Raw genomic sequence first — 22,260 nt, 5'->3', positions numbered from 1 at the left:
GTGCAAGAATCTCAAAGGAGCTTTTCTTGCCTCAAGCATACACTATACACATTTTAAATTAGAGTCGTAACAATAATGAAAATAATCAACATTCAGTTACAGTAATGATAGTACCAAGCAGCAGGGGTGGCGAGTACAGAGAGTATATCCCCACATTGGCCTCTTCTCATACAAATAATGTTCACCGATGGAAGAACAAGGCTTAATGATGGGTTTCCTTTATCCATCTGTTGTAGTCTGTTTCTGCTCTCTGGAGTGTGAATAAGATTTAAATGAGTGTCACTGATTTATCCCAATGAACACAACCTTTGTAGATTTTTCTTCTTTTACTCTTTCTCTCGGAGGATACAGATCTGTTTTTTACAGCGCAAAATCAAAATGTTCTGTTATTATGAAGTTATTTGCTTTTCTTGTTTGCTTTTTTAAATTGCCTGTGTGGGTCTCTCTGGTAAAAAAGAGGGCTTTGATAGAGGTGTATTGTTTTTTTTTATACTATAGGTACATTGCTTGGAGTATTTGCAAGAACAAACCAAATAAATAAATGATCACATAATTTGTTTTTCCTCCCCTTTTCTTCCTTCTCCTCCTCCTCCTCCTCCTCCTCCCTCTTCAGGTCTATGGGAAGTCTCCAGCAGGCATTGGTGTGCTTTGAGAAGAGGCTGGTGGTGGCCCATGAGCTGGGTGGGGAAGGAGGGGGTAAGGCTCAGGCTTACTGGGAGCTGGGCACATTGCACAGCCAGCTAGGCAACTATGAGCAGGCCCTCTCTTGCCTGGAACACCAGCTCAACATTGCACGCACAGCAGCGGTAAGGCTTTACCTGCACAGGGTTCTTGTTTCCTCTGCCAATTCCTCTTCTCGCTCTGCTGAGTGTGACAAAGTATCTCCTTTTATATGGAAAGTACATTATGCACAGAGAAATGTAGTAAATCCCGCTTTAACTGTCAGGATAAATCCCTGGAAGCAGAGGCAAGCGATGCACTTGGAGGCGTTTATCAGCTGATGGCAGACAACGAGACAGCGCTACAGGTTTGTGCAGATTCATAATACATCATGACTCAGTATTTCATAGCTGTAATTTAAAGAAATAGTCCCAACGTTTTGTGAAATACACTTATTTTCCTTTTTGTGGGGAGTTATATGAGAAGACCGATACCACTCTCATGACTGCACATTAAATATAAAGTTAGTTAGGGGAAACAGCTAGCCTGGCTCGAGGAAGAAATAGACCAGCAAATAACCTTGTAATGTAAAACTGAAGCTTGTCATGTTTACACTTTGGTTTTTGTACAAATTAAACAAACAAGATAAGAAAGCAAATACGTTTCCAAAATGTCAAACTTTGAGTAACCAAGCTCTGCTGTTACAGTGGCACCAAAGGGCTTTGGATATAGCAGAGCAGACGGGATGTGTGAGGAGCCAGGGTCGAAGCTACGGCAACCTGGGACTGACCTACGAAGCTCTGGGAAACCACGAGCGGGCGGTGGTCTTCCAGGAGCAGCACCTGAGTGTGGCAGCACAGACCAACGATCTAATAGCTAAAACTCTCGCCTACGGGAGCCTGGGAAGGACACACCACGCACTGCAAAACTATGCACAGGCTGTGATGTACCTACAGGAAGGTAAGAAACTAAGGTTAGGCTTCCCGTTGAGCCAACATGCACAATAGCAGTGCTCTGACTTTACCTGAATGGAACTGAACCTTTATTAGTGTCATTGCTAACCCCTTTGTTTACCCTACTATTTCATTTGAAAATGGCTGCTGATAAAAAGGTGCATGGACTGTAATCCCACCCGCGTCAGCATGCAGTACGTGTCTGATAGGACTTGTTTTTGACGTGACGTATCAACAAACTCTCGACTTGTGATGAAAAGCGAGGGAAAAAGTTGGTCACAGTTTTACCTTCCCCTGCAGCCACAGAGCTTCCATTCAGGGAGGCTCTGGCTCTTAGCACACACTTTGATCTGCATGTGGGTATCTTATTTAGAGTTTGAGTTGTTTAGGCCTGACAACATTTCTGAAACATTATTTCTGAAACCATCTCAAAGCATGAAAGGTATTCATGAGTCTGACACAGGCTAATAGAAGATCAGAGCTCGGGTGTTTACCCTGGAGTGTGGTTTCCTTCAGACGGCTTGTCAATAATCCGGCTGGAATCTCTTCTCTAAAGTATGAAAAAAAAGCACACTTAAACACACACATGCTCTTGAACTAAGGCTGAGACAAAGTAAAAAAACATGTAACGGATCTTTGGGTTCATTTATGAACTCCTTCGGGCTCTGTCGGGCCTGTGAGACACAGTCACGGTTTGTCACTTTAGTCACAGATCTTCTGGATTTTAATTGATCATTAACTCAACAAGCAACGAGGAATTCGACTCAGAGTTTAAGCGAGGACGGAGCTGGAGAAGCATTCGTACGAGTGCCTCCAATTAACCTCCCCAACCGATGGAAAGAAACACAGATACAGAACATCACAGGGCCAGACGGGGAGAAATAGACAGAGAAGCGTAAATCAAAACTTGATGTTTGATGAGATTCTGCTGAATCTGAGAGCTTAATGAGAACTAATTACAACCTGCTGCGACTGTCTGCTCCCGCACAGCGGGGGAGATGAAACATATCTGAGACAAACTGAAAGGCAAGATATAAAAACTTTGAATTTGAGTCGGTGTGATAAAAATACAGAAAGACAAAAGGAACAATGAGAGAGAGAAAGAATGTCAAGTGTGAGCGCCCTGGGCTCAGTTCAGGTTGTCTTCGGTGCAGCAACAGTTTGTCAGGAGCGTCAAAGTGATTTCAAAGAGATGATTTCAGATCAGCCTCTAGGAGCTAGCGTCTGATCTCCCCTTCTGTCTGCCTGTCCCTCCTCTCCTCAGGTCTGCGTCTGGCGGAGCAGTTGGGTCGGAGAGAAGATGAAGCTAAGATACGCCACCGCCTGGGCCTGTCTCTGTGGGCTGGAGGAAACCTGGAGGAGGCACAACACCAGGTGTGTGTCTGCGTGTGTGTATGCACTCTCACAGCTACAGTAGCTCAACTTTCTTCAGAAGCTACTGTAAAAGTTTAGTGTGAAGACAGGATCAGGGATTTATTTATTGCTGTATTTTTAGCATGGCACCAGCTGCCTCCGTCACAGAACGACATACTGAGATCGCAGCGCCTGTAAAAGAGTAAATCATAAAAAGATGAGTAGTGTGTCATCAGCATAAATCAATAAGTGCTGAGTCTTTTTTGGAGCAGTTTTCTGAGCCAACAGTGTTTAAAGGCGTCAGAAAACAGTCAGATTCAAGGTTATTGTAGTTAACTAAACTAACTACTAAAACTACGTGTGAAAACATAAGACCGAAATAATAATAAAAACTAAATAAAATAAGAGAAAAATATGCATCAAATGTCTTTAGTTTTGTCAAATTTGTCACACTATAGTGCATATGTTTAGTTCAGTATTCCTATTTTCAATTCAGTCGTTACCTGCCTTAAACTGTCAGCTGCAGTAAAACCTGGAAAAGCGTTCGATCGCTGCGGTTGTCTGTCACTGAATTGTGAGTGCAACCCATTAAAAAGGCACAGTTCATTGCCACTTCAATGCCGCCTTAGTGTCACTGCATGATGACAAAAAAAAGGGTCTGAAATCTGAAATGTAGCATTTAAATGTTGTAAAGTGGTCAACAAATTTAAAAAAGTGGGTACATTCATGCCACAGCTCCGATCAGACCTCAGGTTGTATAGAGGTACAGCCTTGAGAAGTAGTAGATATAATGGATTTAATGTTTAACTGACAGACTAAAGCTGGATTTATACTTGATTCAAGGGGTTAACAGGAGTCCCATTGTACTGTGGATACTTATACCGTAGGCTGATATCACCATCGCAACACTACACGCATAATAAAAAATAAAAACCCAGGAAATGTTGCTTATGTCAGGAGGTGCAAATAACCTTGGAAAAAAGAGTCAATACGCGTTGGTCTGTGTTATTGCCCATGCTCAAAGAATAAATTCATTTTTAAATTAATTCATATAGTGTTTTTCCAAGGTTATCTGCCACACTTGACATTAAAAATTATTTCCTCATATAGCATATAAATGCTGGTAACACATACATATATAGTATGATAATATAACTCTGAAAAGGACCATTCTGCCTAATAAATAATGTTGCTTTTGATGACATTATTATTTAAATTAATACTTGTGTACTTTTGTAAGTTAGATTTTGAACACACATTGTATTGAATTATTTCTTTATAGAGGTATTAATACACTTTTTAGTATTTTTTTCATACAATACTGTAATACTTTCACAGGCAACGTGATTACCAATCAAATGTATTGATTCCATCTTTGTTTGGCTATTGTTTCCAATGAGTTTATGAGTAACCTCATGCTTCAAACTTCCCAGTTTGTGAGAGAGAAGAGAGGTACCACATCCTCATTCCTCAGATTGTTGTGTGTTTGCAGTGCCCCCCAGTGGTTGGTATTATAACAGCAGCTGCTCCTTCTGCTTTAAAGTAATGTGTTTTGTATATAAAGACAGGTGATGAATGTAAAAAAAAAAATGAGTTTTATAAGTATTAAAAATATAAGTCAGCAGATCTCAACCCAACTGAACCCCTCTCACACATTTCTATAAGCGTATACAGTATGTGTGTATTCATCCAGTGTCTGAGTATCATTGTGTTTGTTTGCTGTGTTTCAGCTGTACCGGGCGTCCGTGTTATTTGAGACAATTCGTCATGAGACGCAGCACAGCACGGATTACAAGCTCTCTCTGTTTGATCTGCAAACCAGCTCGTACCAGGCTCTCCAGAGGGTCCTCGTCAGCCTGGGTGAATAAACTGTCCTCTCTCTTTGTGTTTTGTATTCTATTATTCTGTAGTGTGAATCCCTTTTCTGTAAGGTGTTCTCACCTGTTCTCATTCTCACACTCTCTCTGTGAGTGTGCTTGTTAACGATGCACAAATTATCACCTGATGCCTGAGTGCTTGTTTACTAATGCTGCTGATTTAGACCTTCTGTTCCGCCCCAAATCTCCAAAATCTCCGTCTCGAACTTGTCTTCTGTGTTGCATCTCAGGCCGGCACGATGAGGCACTGGCAATAGCGGAGCGAGGGCGAACGCGAGCCTTTGCCGATCTCCTGGTGGAACGGCAGAAAGGAAGTCAGCAATCGGCGAGTGCTGACCCTTACATCCCTGTGACTGTGGAGCACATCCTGGAGACGGTCAACGGTCAGAGGGCCATGGTCCTCTACTACTCTCTGGCTGGAGGCTTTCTGTACAGCTGGCTGATTTCTCCAGGGACAGGTACACAAAAAAAAACACACACAGACACACACACACACACACACACACACACACACACACACACACACACACTTAAAGGGACAGTTCACCCCAAAATCAAAAATACATCCTCTTATCTCTGGTGTTATCTATCAATCTAGGTTGATCTAGGTGTGAGTTGCTGAGTTTGGGAGATGTCTGCCGTCTCTCCAATATAATGGAATCAGATGGCACTCACACGCTTATGTCTCTGGGAATGAATGATCTAGATGAATAAATAACACTTCAGGTCAGATTTTAGGTTGAACTGGCCCTTTAAACACACCACAGTCATGTTAGTATGCACCTCTTCTATTCACCTTGTAACTGAGGTTGAAAACACTATTTATTTATAACTATTTAATGAGTCTTGGCTTCTCCTACAGTGCCCCCAACAGGGCAAATCCTGTTAACCTGCACAGACTTACATGATAACTGCAAGTCTCTGACGGGTGCAAGAGCTCCAAGCAATGTTTTCCACCAAGCATACATTCATTAGGATGTCTTGTTTTTGAAGCTATGGATTCTTAGTAAGCCCACAAGGAGTATGGAAAGTGTGCAGAACAGGCCAGTGCCATTGCCTGGGATTCATTTCAACTCCAGGAGAGGTTGAGTTACTTCACAATATACTTTACAGATGCAGTAAAATCCCCTGACAGTGCAGTAACAGAGCTCAAACACACACATGCACAGAATAATAATAAAAATCGTGCTGAAATCTTGTCGCTAACCAATATTACGGTTTCAGTTTCACTCCTCAGTCTTTCCCTGTTTTCTTTCATTTGTCTTATTTCACTGATCCGTCATCAGAATCGTTTCAAAATGCTCAGCTTTCACACTAGAGAACGGTTCCAGTCGTCCTATTCAATCGGTCCTGGGACCTGATGCATCTGTAGCATTTAGCATTGTTTTACAGTTAGCATTAGCATCCCTCAGTGACCCTCCATCCTCCTCACTCTTCTCCACTCCACTCGCTGTTTACGGGTTGTTGTTTTTTTATGATCCAGAACCAACTTTATTTTTAGGATCCATTAACTTTAAAGCTATAAGCAATCCCTCACTTACCCCTGCGGACACTCACAATACCTCATTCTGATTGGCTGTTTCATATTTTAGGAAACTGGGGCTGACAAGTCAGTCCGGTTAACAGAGAGGATGATTAAAATGGTACACGCATTTGCATGATGTATTCACTACGGAAGCCCTTAGAGGAAAGTTCGAAAAGAGGATAATTCTGTTGATCCATTTACTGTTTCTGATTTAAATAGTTTTTTTCCCTGCGTTTATGACTTAAGAACCTTAATTCCTTAAATTTCTTTCTTTCATCTGTGAAACCGGTTTGAAAATAGTTTTGCCAGCATCATTTTTCTAAGTTTAGTCACTAGTCAGAATAAAAACATGGCAGAATTGTTACATAATTTGCTAACACACAATATATGTACCTTGTGTTTAGAGTGCATTGAGAAATTAAATCTCTCCTACTATTTAGAACATAGTAGTAGGTAGTGGCCTCTAGTGACTGAAATGAGTATTCCAACAACAACAAAACAACAGTTTTCAAAGATAAAAAAAAGTTACTTAGAAAAATGGCCAAAAAAATCAGCTGTTCTTAAAAAACAGGAGAAAAAACGATTTAGATCTGCCTCTCTGGGCTTCCGTAACTCGCAGCACAAAACAACACTTTGTACTGCATTAAATTCATGCCAGAGAATATGTATATGAATATTTTGGGCATTTTCAAACCTTCTGGTTGCAGCTTTGGCTCAAAAAGGCCACAAAAAAAGCCCCTAAAGCACTTTACCAATTTCACAGCAGCACTGCGCTGAGTGGAGTCTGGAACTGGGCCAAAACCAGGTTGATTGCTATGACATTTACTGAGCACACTCATTCTCCTCAGTGGATGAACCCTTTTATTTTGGACTCCCTGTGATCTTTCCTCTTGCGCCACCCTCAGGCCGAAATGTCAACCATGTGTACACATTTCTCATAATCTAACTGTCGTGACATTTGAGGACATTTATGCACCGGAGGGAATAAACCTTTGGATTTTAATCACTTTCTGACCTTAAATGACCACATGGCCTTTCCTATTAGTAGTCCCGTCACTTGTTTGTTCCATCCAACACAAAGAAGCTTCTAAGATCCACTCGCTGCTACAGCTTTAGACTTTCAGCCTTGTTAATAATTAAGATATTTCCCTGCACACTGAGTTTTGAGCAATTCAAATGCAGACGCTGCTTTCCAGCTGCAAGGCCAGCTTTAAAGTGGATCCTTGTCCTCGCACACAGAGCCTTGAGCCCACATACCACCATATAGTATACCTACACGCTCATGTACACACATACAGAACAGGACTAACTCACTCATGTTCTTCCTCCAATGCCACCACAGGTATCGTGAAGTTTAACGAGGTGTATCTTGGAGAGGCCGGAGTGGAGGCGTCTGAGTTCCAGGATGGTGGCGGGAGCCCGCAGGGTGGAGGGGGAGCAGGAGGAGGTCCTCTGTCTCTGGAGCAGTACATCTGCAACGCTAGAGAGGCTCTAGGAGTGGACAGCCATTACAGCAGGTTTTGCTTTTTTCTTAAGCGATACAGTCGACAATATCAGATGTTTTGATTTGAGAAACTACGGTGGCCTTAAAACATGTGAAAAACACAACAAGCCCTGTCTATATCTAGAGACAGTGTTTGGTTTGACTTCAGTGATCTGGTAACTTTTCATCTAGTGGCATCATCAGGCCAAACTTTAAATATGTCCAGTATGTTGGTTTATGGCCAAATACCTGCAAAACTAACAGAGGTGGCAGGTAACAAAGTGCAAATACTTCGTTATTGTATTAGTAAGTAAGTAGTTTTTTGAAGTATCTGTACTTTATTTTCCTAACCACTCTTTACTTTTACCTCCTACGTTTTTACACAAATATCTGTACTTTCTACTCCGTACATTTTCAAAAACAGACTTGTTACTTTAGTTTTAAAGAACATCATTAATAACTCAACCCACAATGTGGAAATTTGTCTTCAATTTCACCATAAGACATGTTATAAAAAACATAAGTACAAGTACAAAGTCACAACCACAAGTCTCCACTGTAAACAACATCACATTAACACACTGTGCAAAAAACTGGGAAAAACTGCAGCAAAGTCAGGTTCTACTTTCATTTATTACCTTGACAGCCGTACCTGAGGTCTGTAATGTATTGTCGTATTAAGTCATGCACTGTTCATTCTTGTCTTCTCGTGAAATACTACATAAATTAATGATCATTCATGTACCATTAACATAAAGAGTTGCTGTTTAGTGCTAATTAGCAAACACACTAATCTAAGATGGTAAACGTTATATCTGCTGAACATCAGTGTGTTAGCATTGTCATTGTGAGCGTGTTGGCATGTTGACTTATGTACAGCCTCCCAGAGCAGCTGGCGTGGCTGTAGACTATTGTTCTTATTACTGTAAGTCGTCATTCATTAAAACACAAGAGAGCAAAACAAGATAAAGGAGCCACATGCTGCGCGTCATCCGTCTTCCTTTTCCCCCGCTCGCTGCTGCCATATTTCTTTACTCTCAATTATCCTGCCCGCAACTTCAGGCCTTGGTTGGCACAACTGGACGGCTTTGTAAATCACTTCCATGTGTCATGTCAGCAAAAGTTCCCCCACACAAACTGCGTCTCAACTTTCTGTGAAAACCACTGCAGTGGGGTTTCTGCAGCCAGCAGCGATGCGTCGAGTCTGTCGCGTGTGTTTGTCTGTGTGTGTGTGTGTGTGTGTGTGAGCCTGGAGCCTGCCTTCATTTATGTGCGATGATTATGAATCCTGCTCATCCGCAGCATGAAAAGTATTTGCACATATGCAGCATTAAAATGCCTTCCAACCCGCCAGCAGAGTTTTACTACCCTCCAGCATGTATCCAGGCAGCAGAAACTGCTATTTTAACACAAATCAAATCTCCTCGAGCTGTGAAAAGTGCAGCCAGAGGGCTCCATAAAAAGTAATGGTGTTTGCTATTGGAAAGGTCTGAGAGCCATCAGTCCAGTACATAAAGCATGAGTCCGGTGACTAATTGCTGTAAAAAGACTCTCATCATCCTGTTAAAGAGGTGTCACTGCCAGCACGAGGCTGGCGATAAATATTACTTATTATTTCAGAAGAAATATCATTATTACTTCACATGCGTCCTGTTTTATCCTCAAAATGTGTCCTGAGGTTTAAAATGAAAGAATAAGCAACAAATTCTTCTTTTTACAAATGAAAAGTTGATTCATAAGCAATTAAACGCACCATTGGGTTTCTGTTGCTTCATACTTGTTTGGTCTGGTATGACCATTAGCTTACGGTTCACTAACTTTAGGGCCACTGAGCCTGAATTGAAAACTGACCCAGTCTTCATGCTTAGTTTTATTTTATTTCATTTTTTTAACCCAGCATGAAGAATATTTTTACTGTGCAGGTGATGTGTGTTAATGTAACTCTGGTGAACATGTTACTGATGATACTGGCCTTCAGTAACAGTCAGTTTCCGTCTGTTTTGCAGAGTTTGCTCCAGCAGTGAGACGGAGAGTGAAGCTGGAGATCTGTTGGAGCAACAGTTTGAGGAGCTGAACAACAAACTCCCCTCAGCCACCGACCCCACCGGCTACCTCCGCATGGTGTCCAGAAATAACATCTTCAACAGGTTTGCAACAGATAACAGTGAAATACGTCAATGACTATGGGATGGACTGCCATGAAATTTAGTCCACACATTCATGTTCCACTCAGGAAGGATTGTAACCACGTTGGTGATTTCCTAACTTTTTAATTTTAATTTTACCAAATACTTTATGTTCAATGTCCAGAGTCACTGCAGGAAGGGTGGGGATGACCAGGAGAGAAATATGGAGTGGAACAAAGTTGAATGACTGTGATTTATGTAGAGAAAATAAATAAACAAGAGTTTTCTGGTGCTTTTGTGCTGACCTTAATCTCCATATAATTTAACTTGGATCCTTTTTTTATGTTTGATCAAATTTTTTTATTGAAAAAAGTCCAGAAGAAAGAAACATATTACAGCTCCTAGTGAAGCTAATCATTTATAAAGAGGGTGTGTAGGAAGTGCTGACCCCCATACATATGCCCACATACCTGATCTTAACTGCTGTAGAAGAAAAAAGATGATCCTGGTAGATCAAATTCAGCTTGTAAGTCATTAAAGGCGCACAAACTACTGTCACCATACAGATCTTTTAAGACTTTTTGAGAACCACTGTGCCTAAGAACATCCTCACAGAGCCTCTAACATGGCTGTAGACTCTTAGTATTAGTATTTTATTAATTATAAGGTGTTAGTGGTCGACCTTTATTGTATTTTTCGATGGCAGTGCACATATTTAGAGAGCATGTTAATCTAATAGACATGGTTATCTCAGCCAGTAAAATGTTGTTTTAGATGAAACAGAAAAATAGTTTCTGCTGTAGATTTCTTAAGGGAGAGCAGGAGTCATTCAATTTCTTCATTCTATACATTATGATATATGTTTAATGCTGTCTAACAGTTTTAGATCAGATTCTCTGTCATTTAGGAGAAAAAGTTTCAACATTTAGAAAAGACTGAGGAGATGTATTTCTATGTTTACAGCAGGATGCCTGAGAGTTATGGTACAGGGCTGGAAATGAACTTAACATCCACAGTAAGTGTGTTTATGCATCTTACAGGAGCTGCCAGAGCATGACGAGTCTGTACAGCGCCACAGTATCTCCAGTGAAGGACGGCTTGTCATCTCCTCTTTGCCGACTGAGTAACATCAGCAAACCTCCTCTACGAGCCCTTTATGACTTACTCATCGCACCAATGGAAGGGGTATGTGTGTGTGTGTGTGTGTGTGTGTTTGTGTGTGAGCACATTTCAATAGACTGCATGTTTCCTTTTTGTTATGCTCGTATATCTTTGTGTCCTCTTTCCTCTCCAGGGCCTGATGCACAGTAGCGGACCCGTGGGCCGACACAGACAACTTGTGTTAGTGCTGGAGGGAGAACTGTACCTGATCCCATTTGCCTTGCTCAAAGGCAGCTCCTCTAATGAGTACCTTTACGAAAGGTTCAGTCTCATTTCGGTGCCTTCTTTAGGCAGCCTGGGAGCCACAATCAAGGTAGGCAAATCAGATTTTATATATTAAACACTGTATTGGTCAAACGTTGTAATAATATATGTAAATTGATAGATTTTTCAATATAAAAACACATATCTGATAACCTGTGTTCAACCCACAGCCTCATCCTCGCCGCAGCGGCCCCTTACTTTGCTCAGATGGAGGTTCAGTGGCCGCTGTGGTTGGGGCTCCTCGCCTGCCCCCCTCTGTGATGGACCGCTGGCTGTGGGGCCCCTTACCTTCAGCCCAAGATGAAGCTCTTTGGCTGGGGGAACAGCTGGGATGTCACCCCCTAACTGGAGCAAACGCCACAAAGGAGCGTGTGCTCGCAGCTCTGAGTCAGGCGGAGTGCGTTCACTTCGCGACTCATATATCCTGGAAGCTCGCCGCTTTGATTCTCGCCCCCAGCCAAGAGCACGGAGGAGGTGAGGGGCCAGGGGGCCGACCCAGGGAGAAATCGCCGTGCGGAGCATCGACCTCAGGCGAGACTGCAGGTCACGACGGAAAGAGCAGGAGTTCGTTTAAGAGCCACAGCAGCCCAGAGAGACTCAGAGGAGTCGATGAAATGAGCGAGGATGGAGAAAGTGTGTGTGAAGTGGAGAGTGTGTGCGACAGTCCACCGCTTCATGACTTTCTCCTCACTGCCGCTGATATATTGGACCTGTGCCTGACCGTCAAATTGGTGGTTTTGAGGTAAAACTTGAAAAACAAAAAATATGACAAAAAGTTATTTTTATAAGAATGACCTAGTGTACCTTTAATATATGTCTGGAGGGGAGCTTTAACTTTTTACAAAGCCAGTTACAATTGAACGATGCATCTGACCTCTGCCTCCTTGTCACTTCAGGTTGTACCCGGAGTCCAGCAGCAGGGTGACAGCTGACGGGGTGGTGGGTCTGACCCGAGCCTTCTTGTCCGCAGGGGTCCAGTGTGTGTGTGTCTCTCTGTGGCCCGTACCGGTAGCTGCCTCCAAACTGTTCACACACACCTTCTACACGGCCCTTCTCAACGGGACCAAAGCCAGCGTGGCTCTGACGGAGGCCATGAAGACCCTGCAGAGCAGCAAACACTTCTCACACCCCTCCAACTGGGCTGGTGAGCAAACAACCCTCTGATATTGGTGCACTCAGTGGTAATACATTGTGACATTGTGCTGCCACGCTTCAGTGTTGATGGCAAGAACAGCATGCATGCCGGTATCTTTATTAAAGTGAATTAGTTCACCCTAATGCATGAATCATACATCAATATTAGCCCAATTGAACGTATGATTCATGATGACGAAGATACAGACAGAATGCATGGTAAAAATAGAGCTCATGTCTTATTAAGAGGAACCAAGCTCCCCTGTAGTTTGCACCCTGAGTGCAACAACACAAGACATAGCAATCAGCTGATATTACTTATTAGTCCAGCAGGTGGAAGGCCGACTGGTCGTCTGTCTGCAGTCTTTTATTTCCCAAAGCTCTCACCGTCTTTTTAGGGATTTGCTGACTGGTTCTCTCTGCTTGACTCTCCTTAGCTTTCTCAGTAATTAGCCATTAGCTACGTCCATAGAAGCTTCTGAGCCCGGTTACATTTCTCCGCTCGGCTCCGGGTTCTGGCATTACACCGGCGCCGCTCTGTGTCACTGTTATTAAATAACGTTCAGAGAGACTTTTGTAAGAAAATCAACTTACCTATCCCCAGTGGAAGTTGTGTCATCTGTGCCTCCAACCAGGCTAGAAAGTTAAATGGATCTCAAAGGGAACTAATTTGGTCTTGACATTAAAATAATTTAGTTAATATTTCCACTGAAACAATAAAAAGCATGGTTACAGATAAATATTTCCACTGTTATAATGTATACAAAACATATACAAAAAAACTACTGCAGGTCTCATCTTAGAGTCGGGAAGACATGGTTTCAGTAATGGACTAACCAACATTTACTGTGATATAAAAAAAGAAAATTCATACATTTCCATATTTCAGAGGCAGAAAACTGAATTTTCTGCCATTCTTGCATGAAAAATTACTATAACAATCAATCAAAATAGCAGATTTTCTGATGCATAAAGAAGCTCAAACAGTGTGAAACATTACTTTGCATTAATCTCCTATGTGAACCTAAATGCATCATTTGGTGTTTAAATGCGTTCAGTATCTCAGTGTGTGTTTTCCTTCAGGTTACATGCTGATCGGCAGTGATGTGAAGCTGAACAGCCCCATGTCGCTGGTTGGCCAAGCCCTGGCAGAGATCCTGCAGTACCCAGAGAGGGCCAGAGATGCCCTCAGAGTGCTGTTACACCTGGTGAGACCTCCGAAGTTAATCACAGTGTCACTTCTTACATCATTATTCCTTTAACACCTGAACGAAGTCGACAGCCAACTCTGCATTAACACATCACACTAAAACTCACATCAACACTTGCTGCTGTGAATGTGACTGTTGTTGTGACTGTATCTGCATCATTTAAATATTTGAGGATAAAAAAGAATCACACTGAATGTAATCTTTCACAAATATAGAATATGGTTGTAGAAAATGAATCTTCAGCAATTTGGATAATCATAACTCTTTAGGAAAAAGTGCTAAATATTCACTGCTACCAGCTTCTCAGATGTGAATAGTTGCTGAATTGCTTTGCCTTCTATGATAGTAAAGTGATTCTTTTTGAGGCTTTTTAACTTTTGGACAAATTAAGGAGACATTTGAAGACATCACTTTGGGAAACTTACGATGGACCAAACACTATCCACTACCTCTCATCCCACCCTCACACTCATGATCTAAAACGTCCATTTTCATTAGCAAGTTTTCTGCCTTTCTGATGGTTTAATGTATGACCTATATATACAGTGTATATATGTTGCAAAGACAGAAAAAATAGGTCAGATCTCATAAAGATTAATACAAATTTGGACAGCTTTGCTCCATCAGCCCATGAAATCCCTGAAAGTGTCATGAATGGCAGCTCTTTCTACATCAGAAAACCCCAAAGTGAATTCTTAACATGGTTTGAACTGTGTCTCTTTCTCTCCACAGGTTGAGAAGTCTTTGCAGCGTATTCAGAGCGGTCAGTGTAACCCCATGTACACGTCGCAACAAAGCGTCGAGAACAAGGTCTGTGTGTTGGTCTTCCTGTTTCTTTGTCTTCAAATGTCAACCTCTGTGTTTTCCAGTGCTTCCTGGGAGATCTTTTATTCAAAGAAATCAAAATCGATGTTTAAATGTTTTTTATCACATCTGTCTTGTCTTATACGTCACCAGTTCCCAAATATATGGCCCAATAATGATAAAAAAAAAGTTGTTTTTTTAGGAATTTTCTAATGGTATTTTAGAGACAGTTTTGTCAAATTATGTCCCTCCTCCATGTTTGGAGGAGGTTAGGGGCCTCCAAAACTTCATGGGGGGTCACAAAGCCTTCTTGAATTTATTGTATGAAAACTTAAAGATATACCCAGTACACCTATATGTCAGCATTTTGTTCATTTCTGTTATTTTCTTCAAGTTAATATAATATGTATGATTGTTTAAAAAACACACACAATACAGACAGAGAATTGTATAAAAAGTGCCTAAAAATATCGGGAAGACCAATATTATATAATATAATATGATCAATATTCATGCAACTCTCTTGTTTTACTCAAACTTCCTGCAGTTATTGTGTTCACTGTTTGGGTTCATTGTGCAGTTAATCAGCTTGGCTGCACAAACCACCGCAACCTTTACTCTTAAGTAAAAGTAGCAATACAACATTTAAGAAATACTCTGTTACAAGTAAAAGTCCTGCATATAAAGGCATTCTGGGTAAACTCCCATCATACATTTGTACTTTGATTGCACAGAGATCTGACTTTTATTGATTGGGATCACAAGACCTTCTTGTCTGTTCCAAGTGTACGGACAGAACTGGGTAGCTATAATCATTTTATAACTATATACTATAACTTATTTGTTGATTATATTTTGTATTATGAATGCAAATCTGCAAAATAACTGAAGTTATCAGATAAATAAAGAGTAAAAAGTACAATATTTGCATCTTAATTGGAGAGGAGTTGAAGTATGAAGCAACTGAAGTTGAACTGAAGTTCAGAACTTAAGTAATTATACTTACTTCCACCACTTGTCTTCTTTGCTCATGTCCACGTGTGTCCTCTCTTAGGTCGGTGGGGTGCCCGGGTGGCAGGCCCTCCTGTCTGCGGTGGGTTTCCGGTTGGACTTCTCTGGTAGCGGCGCCGGTCTCCCCGCGGCGGTGTTCTTTCCCACCTCAGACCCTGGGGACCGGCTGCAACAGTGCAGCACCACTCTGCAGTCCCTGCTCGGTACCACAGCGCTTCCATTATTCAAAATGTCTCTCACGTCAATCACACTGATGGAATAACAACTTGTGTAGTCCCTCCAGGAGAATAGTTGAGAGCAGTCTGCATGAAATGACACTTAATTTGTGTATTTTACATCAGCCAGAGAATAATTCATAAGGCGCGCATTCATAAATCTGACTATATAGATGTATAAATAATTTTTGTAATAGAAAAACCCTCTGTTCATCCTCAGGTCTGACTCCTCCAGCTCTGCAGGCTCTCTGTAAACTGGTCACAACATCTGAGGCTGGAGAACAGCTCATTCACAAGGTACTGCAATGTTGTATAGTAGTGTCAAAGTTATTCATTCCATTGGTGGAACAAGTACTCAGATCTGTTACTTAAACGAACTACAGGAAGTTTCTAACTGGTTATAAACAGTCTCAGTTAAATACCGATGCCTCTGTAAGACCTACATAAACAAACAAGACCACCAGAGAGAAGATTTACTTTTTCTATAAAGTTATTCTTAATGTCTGCCTCCGGGTCGGATTCTCCTTGAAATCAATAAAACAAGTCAGTGGAAACACCACCGCTTTTGTCCACAGGGGCTGCCAGAATCAACAGAAGCTGAAGGTTCCTAGTAAAGACTTTAATTAAAAGTACCAATACAACACTGTACTGTAAATGCACTCATACATAGAATATAGCTTATGAAAACGTAGTTCTGCGTTCTTTACTCTGTTGGTAGCGCATCCCGCCACACAGCAGCTTTTAGACATTTTTTTGTTGTTTGCTAGCAGATGGAAAGTGGCAAGAAGGCATCTTAGTGTGGGGCTTTACTACACGCTTTGTCTATAGGTGTCAGATAAATGTAGTGGAGTAAAAAGTACAATATTTCCCTCTGAAAATACTAAAATAAAAAACCTTAAAATTGTACTTTCCACCACTGGTTCATGCCAACACATTAACTTCTGATCAATGCACGTGTTGCTCTTACATCTTGTCCTAGCGTGCAGTGTTCTCATCTTCACCCTGCTCCTGATTGGCTAAACAACATTAACTTTAGTTCGTTCAACCATTCACTTTTCATCATTTCTCAAACACAGCTCTGTTAGTGACAGAGTTACATCCCTCTCCCACATGCTTGCTTTGGTACAATTTGCATGACACCTGAGATCCTCCGTACCATGTGGGTATCATCAGGTATCATCAACATAAGCAAGTCATTGTTCATGCATGGACGAGTGTGCAGTGACTCAAACCCAACAGCTACGCAGACATAAACCACTAAAGTTCTGTTTCCTCTTCTCTCATACCCACCTCACAAAGGCGGTTAAGAGCATGGTGGGAATGGTAAGTGTTTCATGATGACATTGCTGACTTGAGTTCAAAGAACGTGTAAGACTGGTCAAAGCAGACACACAAGGATAAAAACACTAAGTTGTTGTGCATAAGCCTAATGTTTTATTTAAAAGATCTGTGTGATGTTAATGATCTTTAAATATTTAAACGTCTATGTATGATGGCTGTTCTCTCTCTTCTCTCTCGTTCTTCCTTCCAATAATTATTTCCTCTTTCCTCTCCAAAGCTTCACCAAGTGCTGGTGCAGTTGCAGTCAGGCGACAAAGACCAAGACTTTTCTCTGGCTCCCATTCAAGTGTCGATAAGTGTGCAGCTCTGGAGGCTTCCCGGCTGCCACGAGTTCCTGGCTGCGCTCGGTGAGTCAACGATAGGATGAACTTAAGTTGGACTTTTATTTTGAAATGAAACCAAGTACAGTACTTTGAGTAAATGTGCTTAGTGACATTCCTCTGCTGTCTCTCTCAGGTTTCGATCTCTGTGAGGTCGGTCAGGAGGAGGTCGTGCTGAAGACTGGAAAGCAGGCCAGCAGGCGCATCATGCATTTCGCTCTTCAGTCTCTTCTCGCACTCTTTGGTGAGAATAATTCATGACTAAATTCTACTAAATCTTTTTCCTCTCTTCCAACATAATACCTGAAGTCCTTCCCTCTCTGTTTTTAGACTCCACAGAGCTTCCCAAGCGGCTGAGCATGGACAGTTCCTCCTCCCTTGAGTCGCTGTCGTCCTCCCAGTCGGCCTCCCAGCCGCACTCTTTACCCCTCTCCTTTGGCTGCTACCCGCCTCAGCCCTCGTTCTTACCCCCCGTCTGCCCCGACAACCTCTCCTGCGACGCCATCTCCGTCTACAGCCTCAGCTCCCTCGCCTCCTCCCTCAGTTTCCTGTCCCGACCTGAGCCCGCAGGAAGTGACATCATCAGTCAGCGCTCCCACCAGCAGGACCTAGAGAGACCTCGCGGGGGAGGGTACGCCTCGCACCGCCACACAGGCGCCCTGTCGAGAGGTCGACTGACCAATCACGGAGGAGCGTTAGGAGGGGAAGGGGAGGAAGAGGAGTATGAGGGGTACTCCATTATAAGCAGTGAGCCGTTGGGGCGAGGGAGGAGGGAATGTGACACACTGCCGCTCCCTGCGGGACACAGACACGGCAGAGGCGGTGCTGGGAGAGGGTCCGCCGGGGGTCATGGGTACCCCGTTACAGTTTCCTCCAAGGGAAGCATCAGCACACCTACATCCCCAATTAAAGCTCCGCCGCTGCCCCTGAAAGTTCCTGCCAGTCCCAAACCCAAGCCGGAAATGTAAGTTCAGTCTTATTGGTTGAGTCAGAGTGAATGATGCAGTCTCATTAGCCACGTTAGCGTCTCTAGGGACGGCAGTATCAGCCTGTCCACCGTGTTGTTCCAGACTGAAATATCTCAACAACTACTAGATGAACTGGCACTAAATCTTGTTGTGATGGAAACTCCTGGATAATTGGTGGAGTTGCTGAGCAACAGCAATTCTTTTTGGTTTTTGGCTCATGAGTTCTTCAACACAGAAACTTCATTGAAACTTCTGTTTTGTTGAGGACATTATTGGAATCATTTTCACTGTTTGTATCTGTCTTCTTTCTGAAATATGTTGTGTTTTTAGGGGAATTGTCCTCCATTCAGATGGATGGATTTACTTGAGGGTCATTTCATTTCAAACCCTTTCCTTGCATACGCTGTATTAGGAAGATCTATTGGTAGAAATGGAATATAATATTCATAGGTATGTTTTCATTCCCAGGTTGTAAAATACAGACCTCAGTTAGTTACACTTAGAAACTTTACTGCTAAATGCCTATAAATCCTACACACTTGTCCTTTAAGCCAGCAGTGCAGTTTAGCTCTGACCTGTCCATCCAGCAATGCAGCTTTTTAACAATCACACTATAATTTGTTAAGAAATTACGCTCTTTTTTGTATATAGAAGTCCTAAAAATCTTTTTTTTTTTATAAAACAAATGAGTTCTTTTCGACTTCTCTGCAATGAGTTATAATGTTCCAGAAGTGATTCTGTCTGTATCTGAAAACAAGAAAGAACAAAGCAAGTCACTGCACTAGAAACAAGACTGATTTTACTAAATGAAACCTGAAACAAGGTGATTTGCATTAGAAACAAGTAGAGCTGAACCGGTAAATGTTTCCACTCTCCACGGTGAGAACTTCATGTCCATTTAAGCACTAATGTTCTCCAACTTTTTAGACAAAAAACATGCAGGACTTTTATTTTGGACATCTGAAATAACTCACCATCCTCCCAGTTATGTATCTTTTGGCTTTTCTGATATTTTCTACAGTTAATCAAGTGGTAATGTAACCGTTACAAAAGCTACATGACATAGCATTTATAGTCTCAGAAGGGCTCATTTCAATATAACTGTAAATTTAGCTGTTTTTTTATTTTTTCCAGCTCATCTCCTCAGAGGACTGGGAAAGGGAAGGTTAGCAGCTCTGAGTCGGACCAGTCGAGTACAGAGACAGACAGCACGGTCAAGTCCCAGGAGGAGAGGACGGTGCCTGCAGGACAACTGGATCCCCAGGAACTGGCCCAGAAGATTCTGGAAGAAACCCAGAGCCACATGCAAGCTGTGGAGAGTCTGCAGAAAGCAAACATTAGAGGAAAGACACTGCGGGGGCCTGAGGGGAGAGAAGAGGCACATGCCAGGCAGCCTTCTCTGTCTACTCCCACAACCCCAACTATGACTCCCTCTGGAGGTGCACGAGGGTTTCAGCCCTCTGAGACCAGTGCGTTTAGCAGACCACCCAGTAGAGCGAGTCTAAAAGCTAGCTCCTCTCCTCTTTCCCTCTCCAGTCATCTTCCCTCCCCCTCCACCTCTGTTTCAACACCTCCACCGACTCGGCCTAAACCTCCATCCCGCTCCTCGTCGCTGCAGAAAGTCAGCTCCGGCTACAACAGCCCAGCTCATTCCTCTCCCTCTTTATCTCTCTCTGTGAAAGAGCAGCCTTTCCCCACAGTTTCCCCAGATGTGCATTCGCAGGCTCAGCTTAAACTGAAATACCCTACCTCACCTTACACCGCCCACATCTCACCATCCCACTCTCCTGCTGACAGCGCCCCATCGCCTGCTCTTTCCTATTCCTCCACAGGATCCGTTTCAGCCTGCTCCAGCCCTGCAAACACCCCCGAACTGAACCAGTCAAAACAGGATAATAAAGTGCAGGCAATTCATAATTTAAAAACCTTCTGGGCCAACGCTGGCCAGAAACACGAGGTGCCCTCTCCTGCCAGTTTACTCCGAGGGGGGAACAAGAAAATGAGTACAGTTCAGAAAGATGTTTTGGGTTTGCTTAATCTCTCACCTAGACATGAGTCTGTCAGCAAAAATGTAGAGGGACCTGCGGAGCACAACACTGGCGATAGACCGAATGGTCACCAAAAACTGGAGGCGAAACCACCTCCGCCTCCCTCTTCTAAAGGAGGCATCAAACTTCCTTCTGGGAATGGCTACAAGTTTCTCTCACCTGGACATTTTTTTCCGTCGTCTAAATGTTGAGAATTTGGGACATTTGCCATGCTGAGCCCAGAGCCAGAGGACCTGTCGTCTGTCCCGTTTTTTGGTGTTTGTACTATGACAGAAGCTGTCCATTTGTCAGCTAAATACCACATTTTTAGCAATACCTGCTGAAGACAAGGATGAAAACAGTACTGTTTGATACTGACAGTGATTTCACATGTCTTTTTTTTGTGAAGGGATGTTAATGTTTTGAATGTGATGACTGTGCCTTCTTCTGGACAGAGCTGGAAGGACAAAATGACTCTAAGAGAAGTGTCGAGTCTTTGGCTTTAATTGTGTTTTTATGACTGACTAGAGAGCATGTGTCTCAATGCCTCCATGTACTGTACTTACAGTCTGCTGACTGAATGCCTGAGAAAAGGAGAACATTTTGTGTCGACCCAAATGCTCGCTATATTTGTGTAAGTTGACCTGAATTTGATTTGGATTTATTGCGTATTAATTATTGTTAAATGTCATTATCAATGCTTACTGTTGTCATTTATTTTGTAAAGTAAACTGTGTTTTCCAGTCATTATTATACATTTTATAAAGACAATTAAACCGAGGAAGAAGTTAAAAGAAAACATTTTGATATTTTTTACGGAGATTTGAGTTTATGTGTGATGGTCAGCACGGTTTCCTCTTGCTGTGTGCGTCCGTGTGTTAGTGACTTTATAATGTACAGTTTTGCAGCAGTGCCAGACTCCAAATCAGAGATATCTCAATTCTCAAGAAGCTGAAAATTAAAAATGTTCCTTTTCTTGTCTTGCTTTTGTGACGGAAATCAATTCTAGAGGGAATAATTCTGTGCCTGATCTTATAGTAAACATGAATCTGTAAATCTCAGATTTCAGAAGGAGGATTGTTGATCTCAATCCTTCAAAAACTCGCTCTAATCGAGTGACGTAAAGTGACTGAAAGCATTCACTAAACACTGTACTTAAGAGCAATCATGAGGTACTTGTACATTACCGGAGAATTTCTATTTTCTGCTACTTTATACTCAATTTACTCCACTGCATAGATTGAATTGCTCCACTTACTATATAAATTCTGATTTATAAAGTATGATGCATAGATTAAACTACCAAACGGGATATGAAGCAGTTAAAATTAGCTCCACCTCGAACCAGCTACAACATTTAAGTGCCACTTACATGTTAATGCATCAGTAACAATGACCCAATCATATAAAACTGACAGGCGCCACTTACTCTACTCATGATATATATATCGAAAGTCATTTTCATGATGTACAATATTATTTGATTTAATGATGGGCGACACTGGGCTTTTAATCTGTTAAAAAAAACGCATTTTTAAACAATCAGGTGCCACAGCTTGAACAAAAGGTATAGGGGAGATGCAGAATAGACACGATGAATGCAACAAAATGAGAGCAAAAACATGACAAGCGACAAACAAGAGATTTCCATGTCTTTCCCACACCCGTTGCTGCTTTCAGTGAATCCTTGTCATTAAATAATTCTGACATAAAAGCTCTGAAATTTGGGGGAAATTGTGAAAATATTTACTTTGCCAAAACAATACAATCAAATCACTAAAGAAATATAAATAATGATGAAAATAGAGACAATAAAAAGAGACAATG

General features: G+C 42.0%; 1 protein-coding gene across 3 annotated transcripts in view; it reads left to right on the top strand.

Moving 5' to 3' along the window:
* ttc28 (tetratricopeptide repeat domain 28) overlaps positions 1-21,414 on the top strand; it is a 125,970-nt gene extending 104,556 nt beyond the window's left edge. For 2 of the 3 annotated variants that reach the window (XM_051411786.1, XM_051411788.1), the window contains 21 exons: positions 614-806; positions 947-1,027; positions 1,368-1,620; positions 2,878-2,987; positions 4,697-4,826; positions 5,074-5,301; positions 7,711-7,885; positions 9,858-9,998; positions 11,018-11,162; positions 11,272-11,451; positions 11,573-12,144; positions 12,299-12,546; positions 13,620-13,744; positions 14,480-14,557; positions 15,606-15,765; positions 15,998-16,074; positions 17,077-17,100; positions 17,336-17,465; positions 17,575-17,682; positions 17,769-18,402; positions 19,541-21,414. In XM_051411786.1, coding sequence (XP_051267746.1) covers positions 614-806; positions 947-1,027; positions 1,368-1,620; positions 2,878-2,987; positions 4,697-4,826; positions 5,074-5,301; positions 7,711-7,885; positions 9,858-9,998; positions 11,018-11,162; positions 11,272-11,451; positions 11,573-12,144; positions 12,299-12,546; positions 13,620-13,744; positions 14,480-14,557; positions 15,606-15,765; positions 15,998-16,074; positions 17,077-17,100; positions 17,336-17,465; positions 17,575-17,682; positions 17,769-18,402; positions 19,541-20,645 — 4,897 coding nt within the window. In that variant the 3' untranslated portion in view covers positions 20,646-21,414. The remainder of the gene's footprint in view (positions 1-613; positions 807-946; positions 1,028-1,367; positions 1,621-2,877; positions 2,988-4,696; positions 4,827-5,073; positions 5,302-7,710; positions 7,886-9,857; positions 9,999-11,017; positions 11,163-11,271; positions 11,452-11,572; positions 12,145-12,298; positions 12,547-13,619; positions 13,745-14,479; positions 14,558-15,605; positions 15,766-15,997; positions 16,075-17,076; positions 17,101-17,335; positions 17,466-17,574; positions 17,683-17,768; positions 18,403-19,540) is intronic. The other variant, XM_051411787.1, reaches the window with a different exon arrangement.
* The last annotated feature ends 846 nt before the right edge of the window (positions 21,415-22,260 follow it).

The sequence above is a fragment of the Dicentrarchus labrax genome, unplaced genomic scaffold, assembly GCF_905237075.1.
Source record: "Dicentrarchus labrax unplaced genomic scaffold, dlabrax2021, whole genome shotgun sequence".
NCBI classification, from domain to species: domain Eukaryota; kingdom Metazoa; phylum Chordata; class Actinopteri; family Moronidae; genus Dicentrarchus; species Dicentrarchus labrax.
Note: the sequence above shows the minus strand (reverse complement) of the source record. Positions and strands in the feature narration are given on the sequence as shown.